The sequence below is a fragment of the Sinocyclocheilus rhinocerous genome, unplaced genomic scaffold (genome assembly GCF_001515625.1).
Source record: "Sinocyclocheilus rhinocerous isolate Xijiao unplaced genomic scaffold, SAMN03320098_v1.1 scaffold576, whole genome shotgun sequence".
Classification (NCBI taxonomy): Eukaryota; Metazoa; Chordata; class Actinopteri; order Cypriniformes; family Cyprinidae; genus Sinocyclocheilus; species Sinocyclocheilus rhinocerous.
Window position 1 is genome coordinate 958,461 of NW_015662167.1, and position 13,156 is coordinate 971,616.

A 13,156-nucleotide genomic window follows, 5' to 3' on the forward strand; every position below is an offset into this window, starting at 1 on the left:
ACGGCAGGGGCAGAAACACAAAACTCACACTCTTACAGACTCTCTCTCTCCCACACACACACACACACATAAACACACATACACATACTAATAGCAGGCCCAGACAATAGGAGGACAGAGTGAAGGTACACAGGACCTAAAATTTCCACTCTTTTATTAGCCCCGGGTCCAGTGGTCCCGAACATCCTGTATGTAATATAAATGAGTAGGGCGGTGTACAGTGAGTGGTCATTGAAAATTTGTTCTGATATATGTTCTTTGCAGAAAATGAGCCAAAGGCTAATGAGTCTGAGTTAAAAAAAATAATTTATAGTATAATTTTTCTTTTGATAAAAAGTGAAAACAGGTCCCACAGACCCGAACACCATACAAGGGTTAAATACTCCGCATACTGAGAGCGGCGGCTCCTAAAATTATATTAGAATGTTTAAAGGGGTGGACACGAAAATCGCGGGAGCGAAACACGTGTTGCTGGAGCAGGCGGCAATGGTCAGAGATTCAGCGGGAGCGAGATTAAGAAAACAGTCAAATCCCGGACATTTTGGGCGATTAAGAAATCCCGGCCGGGCGCGTTTTTTAAGGTCCAAAAGGAGGACATGTCCGGGGAAAAGAGGACGTATGGTCACCCTAGTCAACTTTGACACACAGAGTTTGGTAAATAAAGTGTCGAGACTGAAATAGCCTCCCAAGGATATGAAAAGTAGCAGTTTGTGACATAAAAGAGGAAGTTGTCATGATGTATAGTATATGTGTGTTTCCACCTTTTAAACAGATTACAAGGCGTCCTCTGAAGACATACGATTGAAAGTGTCAGATGTTCCCTCTCTGTTCCTTACCTTTTCTAATTTTTTTTTTCTTTTTTCGTTTCCCTCTGTTACATATATTTGTCTGTCAGATCTTTCTTGCTTTCACTCCCTCTGTCTTCTCCCCCTTCACAAAGTCACATCACATAACTGCCTCACCTCATTTCTGTGCTGTAGTGTCCATCTGTCTTGTTAACGTTAACCCTTACTTGAGGAGACGGGTCACAGTAACACACAACACCAAAACAGAGTCTACACAATGACTGCATTAACATGCACATAACTGTTCCTATATGAATCGAAATGTATTCAGATTTTGATATTTAGATTACCCTTCAAATGTTTGGAGTCAGTAGGGATTTTCTTAAAAAGAACTTATTCAGCAATGATGCATTAGATTGATCAAAATTAACAGTAAAACATTTATAATGTTACAAAAAGGTTTGTTTCATTCCATTCTTCTTAAAATATTAATAGAAGTTATTTTAAATTGTAATAATATTTCATAATATTGTTGTTTTACTGTATTTTTAGTCAAGTAAATGCAGCATTGGTAAGAGAAGTATTTCAAATACATTAAAAAAATCTTACCGACCCCAAACTTTTGAACTGTGTATGTCTCACACTAGCACATAAACCTGATAGTTATCTGAATAGGCCTGTATTGCTGTTTCTAGGTATCTGAATAAAACAGCGAACATATCATAATTTTGATTACGATATGCTAATCATCTCGTTTAAAATACAGACTATAACTGAACATTCATTTTGTTTTGCTAATTTCTGTCCAAATTAGAGCAATTCTGGGTTAAACAGTCAAGCAATTGAAGAAATATATTTTGGAAGGAATAGAAGATGCAAAGTATCATAAATCAAACTACAGATGGGTGAAAGCACTTTAAGAATCTCATGACCTACATTTTGCTGTTTATTGGGCTTCTTGTCAAGCACATGAATGAGGATTAATGAGTCAAAATGACTTCAATTACTGTGCATAATTGCCAAAAAATGCAGTACTTCCTATAGAGAATAGCAGAAATAAATGAGCATAGAGTATATTCAGTATTGAGTCTTTAATTTATTTAGAATATACTAATAACATAATGACATGTCAACATCTTTTCTGAGTAAACGTTCTAGAATATAGATCTTAATAGGAAAGTCATCATGTGCATGTAAACATGGTCAGTCTACTAGCGTAGGTGTACTTGTGAACATATCTTTATGTGTTTTTCTTTTTGTGTTTGTGGTTGACTGTATGTATAAATGTGTGAGAGGCCAAGTATCTCCACACCCCCTCGAAATCTCTCATTACAGTTTCCTCCTGGCACTGTGGGGCCCTCTCTCTGTGCCACACCGTTCTCTGTCCAACTGTCTGGAGACATGGCTGGAGGGGACAAGCAGTCCAGATCTGTCCATCTGCATGTCCCTATGGCCCCTCAAATCCCTACTTAAGAGGGGACATATGACGACCGTCTGTGGAGAGCTGATTTCAGACCAATTTACTCATTATGAGATTACTCATTTTCATCTCAGGTTTGTTATGCTTCATTTGGACCCATCTTTTTAGTCCTTTAATGAGAAAATGAGTTGGAAATACTCCTGTTTTTAGACCCAAAGACATGTTAATTAGTGCAGAATGCTTCTGGTCTGCTAAATCCGTGCATGTTGATGCTGACTCACTCAAGTAGGCAGTCGTATCTCCAACAGCGACGGCAGAAGCAGGTTAGAGAAACAGCATAATGCAGCACAAGAAAGACTGGGTCTTTTCATCCCATCCGAAACTTCACACAACACAAGTCAGCCAAGCCTAACATGCCTATTTTTTGCCTCTCAGTCTTGCTCGCCTGCCCCCATTCAACCCTAGAGAGTCATTCAGATCTTTGGTTTCCACTCACCTTCTCAAAACAGCCTCCAATCATTCCATCTCCTGCTTATCGCCGCATAATTGGAGGTACAGCAATTAGTGAGCTCTGATTGATCCAAGTATGGACAACACCGGACTGACGCAGCAGTTTAGCATGGGGCTAATTCTCACATCTGCAGCCTGTGTAAGAGAATGCTAAATAAATCAGAAAGAACAGAACAGCACATTTCACTCTCCGACCCTCAGAAAGTAGCTCAAATGCGCGCCATTATTGGCATGTTCACTCGTACTGGCCACTGAAAAGTGGGTTGCAGTGAAATATAAGTGTCCAATTATTCACACTGTAAAACACCTATCTGCTTAGCCAAGCACCTAGGGAAATTCAATAAGTTGTTCCACAGATGAGGCTTGGCTTTTACTGGACACAGATTTTGTCGGCATCTATCACAGAGTCATGCAGATGAACTAGTCTGCCAATACAATGCACCGGACAGGGGAGGAAAATAAATGGTGTGCTCTCTCAGCAGGCCTTAAAATTAAAGTGAGACATTGTAGGCCAACCTGGCATGTTGTATTTGGAAAATAATAGCCTTGTGTATGCACATTTTTGCTCGGGGAGCATTACTTTTTAGGACCGATCGGGTTTGAATTGCTGTATACTATTGGAAGGATGCCTCAAATCCTGTGTGAAAGCTGTTGCCTGTAATCCTGCTAATCCTCTCAGGTGTGGCATTACTCACAGGAAGGTAGCTTATTGGTGATGGGGAATCAAGGCCAGGGCATCTATCAAACATGCACCAGGGAAAATGTGCAGGCAGAGTTAATTTAAGCTGTTTAAAGCTGTGAAACTGTAAAACTGTTATACAGTATTCGCATTTGTATTTGTCCCATAGTCTTGCCACAGTGGAAGTATACTTCTAGTGGTTAGATACAGAGGAAGATCCCATCTTGAATTCTGCCCTTGGCACTTCTTAGTACCTCCACTGAGCCCTTGGGAAAGGCACTTACTCTCTATTTGCTCTGGGGGCACCACACCTGTGCTCAAACATCCTCAATTTAGTGTTATTCAAGACAAAGATTTGCAAAGGGGCAAGGTTGACTGCTGTCTGTAATAGGTGAAGTTTAACCTCAATAAATAGGGGGGTGCACAATATATTGGTACACAAACATGATGGTTCGGTACGTACCTTGGTTTTGACGTCATGGTTCGGTATTGTTTCGGTACAGCAGGGGTAAAAATTAAACAAAAAAATTGCTTTTTTTATTAAACAGTGGTTTACTGGTCAAATTGCTCTTTCTTTAAATAAATTATACTATAACTAACATTTTCCTAGGGATTAAAATCTAGGGAGCCCTTTAACAATACTATAAGTTTACAATTAACAGCAGAGCCCAAATTCAATTACTATTTAGCATTGCTGTTTGAACTGAGGCATTTATACAGGATCTGTCTTGCCACATCAAAGAGTGTTATAGTTTGAATTTCCTGAATAATGGACGTATTATGAAAGATGAGACTTCGTTTCTTATCATAAGTAACAGTAAATAAAACTGGAAGTTTCCAATGAAGTGCAGTGGTTAAAACAATGCTATATTTGTTCGGTACACATGCGCACCGAACTGAAAGCCCATACCAAAAATTTTCTGTACGCATACGTGTACATATTTGGGATCATTACATACTGTACACAAATTTGTTTATTCTGCCTTTCTATGTAGAAAGGATCACTTATGAATATGTTATTTATTGTCACCTAATATTACACAGTGTATTATGTGGCTGGTACACAGTGTATTTGTATGACCCTCTGCAGACATGCTGTTATGGTTTTCAGGCAGGGCACAGAAGGGGAAAATGCGATAATCGGTGGTCATGATGAGTTAAATGTCCCCCTTGGCTTGAGCGGCCATGTGGTTCTTATATACAGTTAGGAGGGAACATCACAACTCTTCGCTGAGGTTTAGTTGACTAATCAAATAGCCCTCATTCCAAAGTATTTCAATATATATGTAAAAATGAACTTAAAAATTTTTAAATTATCATGGTTCCTTAATGAATAAATGTGAGAACAGTGTCTTTTTGAATGACAGCAGTAATGATATTTCAATTCATACACTTCATTTTCTGTCAAGTTTTGCCTTGTGTTTGTTGCTAGTGCTAAAGCATTTTCATGTTACATGGGGTGTTTGCATGTAACGTGCTGTCACTTACATGACTGCTGCAACCTTTCATGCCTGTGCGCTTTGACCACAAGAACATCTGCATCCTTTATGAAACTCACGTCAGAGACAGAGTGGGAGAAACCCGCAGCGTTAAACAGACACACATGACGGGTCTATGTCAAATGCGTGTTAGAAAACTTGTATCTACAGTATATATGGACAGCTTGTGTATGCCACGCATGCTTAATCCACACTAATTTAATTCATATAAATAGCTTTATGTGCATATATGTAATTGTGCTGACATGCATGCATTTCATTTCCTCCGTAAGCTCTTTAAACTCACACTCACACAGACAAACAGAAAGGTCATGTGTCATCAATAAAGCAGTTTATTGATGAGGGTGTCATTACACTGATAAGTCCATCAAAACGACAAACTGCGCTGCTACCATCATTATGTACACAAAAGTGCTTTCATTTCTATTTGTGCTCAGTACCTGCTGTATGATACTACAGCACACTACGGAAGCAGACATAACACATGAATTAAGCAATACTAATTGTCCGAAACTCTGTTGAGCTAACATGTTGAAGATTCCTGTCCATTGTAAGGTTTTGTGCACAAAGTTGTTGTCATTTTTCCTTTTTTATTGCTGTGCGGTGAGGAGAACGAAAGAATAAAAACCATCACAATCTATTACACACAAGCCTAAAGAAAGTTGTGCAGAAATATCTTTTCCTAACAGTTTCTAAAGAAACAGTTCCGCCAAATTGAAAATTTTCTCAACATTTACTCACCCTCATCTTGTCCCAAACCCATATGACTTTATTTTCTTCTATGAAACACAAAAGGAGAAGTTTTGAAGAAACTCTAGTACACACAATGAAAGTAAACAAGGGTCTGCCAAGTTTCAAAAAAACAACAACCATAAAGCATCACAAAATTTGTTTATACAGCTTAAAAGTAAGCCACATGGTAACTTTTTGTGAGAAGCAGAAATTTTTGTAAAACTTAAACCATTATTTACTGAAAGTCTTGCTTGACCGCCATGGTCGCTATTTACTTTCATTGTATTGGAAAAGAGCAGCTTGGACATTCTGAAAAAAAAAGGGGGAAAAAAAACTCCTTTTGTATTTTAAAAGTCATACATGTTTAAGCCTGAGGGTATTTTGGGGTGAACTCTTCTTTTAAGAACATGAATATAGCACCAATACAACCATGTCAACATCTCTTCTGCATGTATTAAACCCTTTTTGTGTGAACTCAAACACAACACAGTCATACTTTATGCATATGCCTGTTTGACACAGCGAACACAATGTTTGCTCATCAGATCAGACAGATGATGCGGCCATTCATGTAAAGGCAACAAAATCTTTTTGCTTCAGTGTAATCATGTACAGCATGACTTTGATAGACCTGGATGACAATCGGATAATACTGGATAACAGTGATTGGAATTGAAAGATCCAGACTGCAAGATTTCAAACAACATATACTGTGGATTAAACTTCAAAAGTCAACTTTTGATTGCATTAGGAATAAAAATAATAATAATAAAAACTAGTGGAAAATAGGAACCTTATATTATTTCCTTTGAAAAAATATCAGAGAATTGGACATCTAACTATGAAAAATTGTAAAACAATGCATTTGAGGCAACATGGTTATAGTTTGGCCACTTATTGATTCTGTGTAATGCTTTAGCTGATGACCCCTAATGTATGTTTCACAAGCATTTCATATCATTGTCACATTCAAAGCCGATCATAGGGAATCCGGCATAAGATTTCTTACCTAACAGTACAGTCTGTAATAGCTGAAACAGTGCCATGCTGAGATTATAGATGAGTTCTGGGCCTAAAAACAGTGTTGCTTTGGCAAGTATTAGGTCAGGAGCTTGGTTTTGTTGCATTTGTACAAACCACTGTGTTTGGTTTGTGAAGTCTTCTGTGATAGAGCAGCTTAGTGCTATGAAAATTCTTCAGTTCTGAAAGGGAAGTCTGGTCCATTTTATGTAATAAGACTCCTTTAGTGGCAATCACCGATTTTGGCAGCAGCTTTCCGACAGACATGGAAATGAGGAAGCGCATGCTTCACATATGACAGGTTTAGCAAAGCTGAGTCTGGCCTGTGAGAAATTAGCATTGTCCTTGGTTTTCTATCCCACAGAATGCTGTTCATTAATCGCCAGCCCAGAAGTAGGAGGTGCCGACCAGATGGGTATTTTTACACTGCTTCAGTTATATGCAGCTTTCTGCATTTATCACTTTGACACTAATTTGCCTGAGCCCATCTGTGATGTGTCGTTTCTATTTTCTGGCGCTCTTAGTAAAATATCAAATAAATAAATGACCATCAGAATTATAAGTCTATGAAATAAAAACAAACAATTAGAAAATGAGAAAATAAAAAATATATATACTGGCAAATTGTAAATGTAAAATGTCAATTTTTAAGAGACATTTAAATAGATGTTTTATTTACAGTTGAAAAATGCACCCAAAAGTATTGTGGCATTTTAAAATATTTAATATTTAAAAAGGTACAACTTTGCAGTTTGACCTTTGATGCTACATACAGTTATTTTGCAGATCATCTACAATGACATACAATGGCCAAACGGAGTGCATCTTAGTAATGGCTGAATCAAAGCAGATCCACAGTGGGCTGATGTTTTTAGTCCTGAGTCCAAGTAATTGACTGCTGGTGTTTGGTACTGTATTGGTTCAGTGTGTGACCTGATACATTTCTAGATGGAGACAGATTTGATTGACATACATCTTAATGCAAAGACTAATTCCTGTGTGTGGACTTCAGGTTCGGTGAGCCGTTTCACAATTCCAATAGCACAGAATCTGCTAAAATAGTGAACGTGTCGATTCCTGAAATCATTTCCCTGATGATTGTTGAAGGCCCAAGCCTTTTGTTTACCTATTCACAAGTCCTTATTTATAACACATGCAAACTTGATTTTGGATTTTCATAATTCAAATGACCGTATTATGAAATTAATGCCATCCATTGCCTCACTTATAATGAAACAAATATTTCCAGTAACTTGCGTTATTACTACAGTTTCTACAATTTTGAGCATTTAAAATGCAAACATTTCAGTTTTAAAGCACTAAATCTTTATGCACTATACATATATGTTGAGGCAATGTTTTTACACGTTGAAAATCCTCATATTTTTGTGTTTTATGAATGAAGGCCTCGTATCACAAACCACATCCATCTTTATATCGGTCCTCATGTTTAACGCCATTTCCCTTTTACTTGAAACACAAATACCTGAATTACATGTGTAGTTTGACCATTGAGTGTGGCGTCATTCTAAAAACCACTTGGCAAAACTAAGATTTTTGCAAACTATCATGGATTAGAAAAAATACTGATCGTACAGAACTAGTTCAGTCAACTCTTTCCTACAATAAGGAAACACAACACGATGGAGACTGTTTACGCCTCTGTGGTCAGTGTGACAAAAGTAGTCATTATGCAGTCCAAACAATGAGGTTAAACCAAGAGCAAATACACAGCAGGTCCATTTCCTTTTGTGTTCCTTCGCTTTGCACAGCATGCCGCTGCTTCTTCACAGGATGTTGCGAATCGACGAGGATTAACAGTTTATGTAAGATATGAACTGCAGGGTTTGTTGTCCCTTTTCTGACAACTATTGGTGGGAGGTAAATAATGCTGAACTGAAATTAATAAGAGCATGTGGATAAAAAAAACAGGACAGATCCTGTTTTGAGAAATCGGGGCACTCTGTCACTTCGGTTGGCTTCGGATGGTTTTTCCGGGAGAGAAAGAGACGCTCACACACACAAACACAGATCATCACAGATGAATTACCTACGGGAGGCACTAGGACCTAGACAAACGATCCCTGAGAGAGTCAATGGGGGCCAGCTGGCAGACACAGATTTCTCGCCCTGATCGGGGCAGCTGCAGCCAGACTGCAGACATGACATGCATTTCAGCGAATCAGTGCGGGAGCCCCCCCTCGCACGCCTCCCCACCCCGGCAGACGCTCGGTTAGCGCAGAGTCCGACCCCTGCATAAAAGCTGCTGCCTGCATGGACAGATGCACAGTTCCCTGAAAGAACCAATCCCAACCCCCAAACCCTAACCTTAACCCCCTTTTGTCCACAGTCCAAACAGTTCAGGCACACATTGACACACACATCCACACACACACCTGCACGCAGGGCCAATGCAGAGCTGCCTTTAAATCACATGTGTGTCTTAACTTCTGCAGCAATGGCAAGGTGATGAAAGTGCTATTACCTAATTAAAGAATATGATATGAATTATGTGTCTTCAGTGATTTTATCTGCAAGGTTACTGATGCTTTACAGTAAGTGCTGCAGATTTTAATAAATGGTTTCTCTCATCTTTTCTTGACAGATGCACAGTTCCCTGAAAGAACCAATCCCAACCCCCCCCCAAACCCTAACCTTAACCCCCTTTTGTCCACAGTCCAAACAGTTCAGGCACACATTGACACACACATCCACACACACACCTGCACGCAGGGCCAATGCAGAGCTGCCTTTAAATCACATGTGTGTCTTAACTTCTGCAGCAATGGCAAGGTGATGAAAGTGCTATTACCTAATTAAAGAATATGATATGAATTATGTGTCTTCAGTGATTTTATCTGCAAGGTTACTGATGCTTTACAGTAAGTGCTGCAGATTTTAATAAATGGTTTCTCTCATCTTTTCTTTTCTATTTCATCATTTTTACTTCAGTGTTTCAGAATATTAATGCACTGTCAGCAGACCTCTATATTTATGCACATTGAAACTTACGGGGGAAATCATATTTGAATGAATCTTGATTAAGCGTTTACATTATGAGCAGTCATGAAAATGACAGTGCTGTATAATAAAGGGCTTGTTCACCCAAAAATTGTTGTCATTTCCTCACCCTCATGACATTCTGGCTTCAGTGGACCACAAAGAAGATATTTTGAAAAATGTGGTTGACGTATGGACAAAAACAGCTGACACATTCTGCAAAGTACCTTCTTTTGTGTTTCGTAAATAAAGTAAGTCATGTAGGTGAGTAAATGATGACAGAATTTTCATTTTTGGGTAAATAGATACAAATCTTTACCTCTGGAGACATTAGCAGTTAGTTTAAGACATTTATCGAGACAGCTGGTAAAAATGCATCTTTTTTCATGCCTTGGTTTTCATGCCTTGGTTTCATGCGTCTACGAATTACACCCAAAGTCTGAAAGTCTTACTCTCCTGAACAGCTCTGCAAAGCCCTGTGTGTCTGTTAGCTAAACCAACAAGATGTGACATGCTTGGAAAGGAAAGCAATAGCACTTACGGAATTCATTGAGAAAAATAAACACATGGAAAACGGAATTGTCCAAGTACAACATGAACAAAATATTTTCAAATTGGCAGCTATGCAGGCCTGGCCATATTACAGAGGAGTCGACTTTAGTAGGTGAACACTAGGTCTGAGATGCTGGGCACGAGCAAGTCCCCAGAAATCATTTCATTCACCTCTGGAGTGCAGTAATCTGGGAAGTCAAAATGGGATCCTGAGTTAGCATTAAACGCTTCAAAGTCTTTGTCCAGAGCGGAGCAGTCCATAGGCATACTGTTAGAAATGATATGCAAGAGTTCCTCATCCAGTTCCTCATCCGAACATGCTGACGACACCAAAGAGGAGGAGCTGGTTGAGGTTGGTGTGGAGGATCTTCCAGATGTCGACCCTCGTGGTTCGCTCATGGTGGACTCTGGGAGAGCCTGGCACTCATAGTCCGAGGAGACACTCTGGATGCTGCTGGTCTGAGAGATGGGCACTTTCACTCTGAGCTCAGGAACTGGTTGCTGGTCCTCAGAGGGAATGGTAGCCTGCTGGTGAAGGACAAAGTGACCTGACGGGTTGTGATCGTCTTGCAGAGTCACTGGACTTTCTAAGTTTACATCCATCGTGTCATCATCGCTCATGCTCTCGCTGTAGCTCTTATATTTATTGCCAGTAAAGTTCATTTTAGGCTTGGCAGAAGTGGGTTTCATCTTTAACCCTTTGCAGGACAGCCCAGTAGATCTTCCTGAATGGGGCTTGCTGGATTTCATAGGCAACTTCTCTCCAAGTTTCACAGGGGTTGAGATCTTGCTCTTCTTCCTGGGCCGGTACTTGTAGTCAGGATAGTCAGCCATGTGCTTTAGACGCAACCTTTCAGCCTCTTTGATGAAGGGTATCTTCTCATAATCAGGCAGTAGTTTCCAGCGCTTTCCGAGGCGCTTTGAAATCTCAGCATTGTGCATGTCAGGCCACTGCTCCATGATCTTCCGTCTCTCAATCTGGGACCAGACCATGAAAGCGTTCATTGGTCTCTTAATGTGCCCAGTTGGAGTTTTGCACCAGTTGGGGTCTTTGTTAGAAGGTACATGTCCAAACACCTCAGCATCGTCCTCTGCCGCCAGTCCCACAAAGACCTCTCTGGTAGAATTGCCATCCATGACTGATGAGTATTTGTGGGTCCTTTGCTGAACCATGATGCAGCGCTAAGATCTATTCAGTAGGTTCCCTAGAGTCATCCATGACGAGACACTCTAAGATGCAGCAGCTCATCAATTCCTGCATTTATCCTGAAATAAATACAGACATGTCTTCAGTGACCTCTTATAAACTTATTCATCTGTTAAATACAAACTTTCATTTTTTTCAAAGACAACTGTTTCCAAAATGTAATGTTTGTTTTAAATAGATGGAATGTAATCTTTTCAATGGATAATGACATAAGTCTTTAAATGTAGTCATTTAAACATGTTATAGATATAGTTATAGATAGATATGTATATAATTTTTTTTAAATATTACTAAAATATTTACTTTTAATTTTATATATAAACACACACACACACAATTTTATTTTTTATTTTTTAATTACAATTCAGTACTTACAATAAAAACAAAGAGAGCTTCTTGCTTACTATGCACAATCACTTGTTCTCCTCACATAAGCATCTCCTCCGCTGTAGCAGTTGTGGTGGAAGTAAAAAAAAAAAGGCTGTCCAATGTCTGCCTGCTGTTTAATCACTCTGTCCTGCATGCGAACTCTCTCTCTCAGATGCTCTCTATCTTCTCAGTCACTCTCCCTATCCTCGTCTGCTGTTTCTCCTCCCTGCTCCCTCTTTGTAGGGACGCCCCCCCTCGTCTGCTGTTTTATAAACCCACACTGTAAACAGCTCAACCTTACCAGACACAGTCTCCTCCCCTTCCACCCACCGCTCTCAGTCGTGGTGTGTGTGTGTTTGTGTGCGTGTGGGTGTGTTAGTGCCAAGGATGGGGGGGGGTGAAAGTTTCCATGCAGTGAGGCACAGCTACAGTGCAGCGGATGGAAAGAGAAAGAGAGATGCTAACTGAGGAGGTGTTAAATGCTACAAGCAAAAACTTAAATTGGGACAAGACCTTCAAGGCAGTCTGGCACATGTTGAAACATGTATTCATGAGTTTGTGTGATGTAATTCTCCATTTCCAAAACTGAAACTAGCACACTTGCAAGCATGTATTCAATGTATATTTTTAGGTATTTGACGTAGTGTTTTTTTTAATCAGTATGAAGATTTTTTGTTAAATGTTTATGAATGTGTGTAAGTAAAAGTGTGTATTTTATGTATTTTAACACCTCTTTTTTCCATTTTATTTTGGGCTATTTTTATATAATAATAATAATTTGCCAAAATTGCCAAAAAAAAAAGAAAAGTAACTTTTTTGTGATTTAAATATGCTGTGTAGCAGCCAATCTTGTATTTTTAATTTATGCGTGCTTATTTCCCTAATTTATATGGAGATTTTTTTTACACTGTTAAATAGCAAATCACAAAATAAATATCCAATTTTATACTCTTCATTATACTCTTTGAAAACCATTGACTTTAGTTTTTTTTGTGTTTATTTTCATTTATTTAGACATTATCGTAGATAATTTTAATACTGGCCATTTATTGGTTATTACCTATAATATACAAATTATTATTTGCTTAAGAATTGTAATATCATTGCATGTCTAGTTGTAACAATCTTGTTTCTCAAGAAACAACTGAAAACTAATTTCTTCCGTGAGCATCTAAATGCATCCTAAAAAAAAAAAAAAATCTATGCTCTTATTTTCCCTTAATATCTTTCTGTCCTAGCTTTTATTGTTTTGAACGTTGACTGAAAACTTGTATAATGGGACACTTCTCATGTTTATTGCCGTCTTGTGAAGAATCGCTTGTTGTTTTCCTCAACTGTAAGTCGCTTTGGATAAAAGCGTCTGCCAAATGAATAAATGTAAAT

At 38.8% G+C, this 13,156-nt stretch overlaps 1 protein-coding gene across 4 annotated transcripts in view; it reads right to left on the reverse strand.

The window, feature by feature from the left end:
- Positions 1-7,357: 7,357 nt before the first annotated feature.
- The window catches only part of LOC107727764 (transcription factor SOX-4-like), a 6,276-nt gene continuing 477 nt past the window's right edge, over positions 7,358-13,156 (reverse strand). Inside the window, exons 1-3 of one of the 4 annotated variants that reach the window (XM_016537749.1) lie at positions 11,809-12,002; positions 10,369-11,463; positions 7,358-8,541 (exon numbers count right to left, since the gene is read on the reverse strand). In XM_016537749.1, coding sequence (XP_016393235.1) covers positions 8,335-8,541; positions 10,369-11,370 — 1,209 coding nt within the window. In that variant the 5' untranslated portion in view covers positions 11,371-11,463; positions 11,809-12,002 and the 3' untranslated portion in view covers positions 7,358-8,334. Of the gene's footprint in view, positions 8,542-9,906; positions 11,464-11,779; positions 12,003-13,156 lie in introns of those variants that run through there. The other 3 variants (XM_016537748.1, XM_016537750.1, XM_016537751.1) reach the window with 3 other exon arrangements.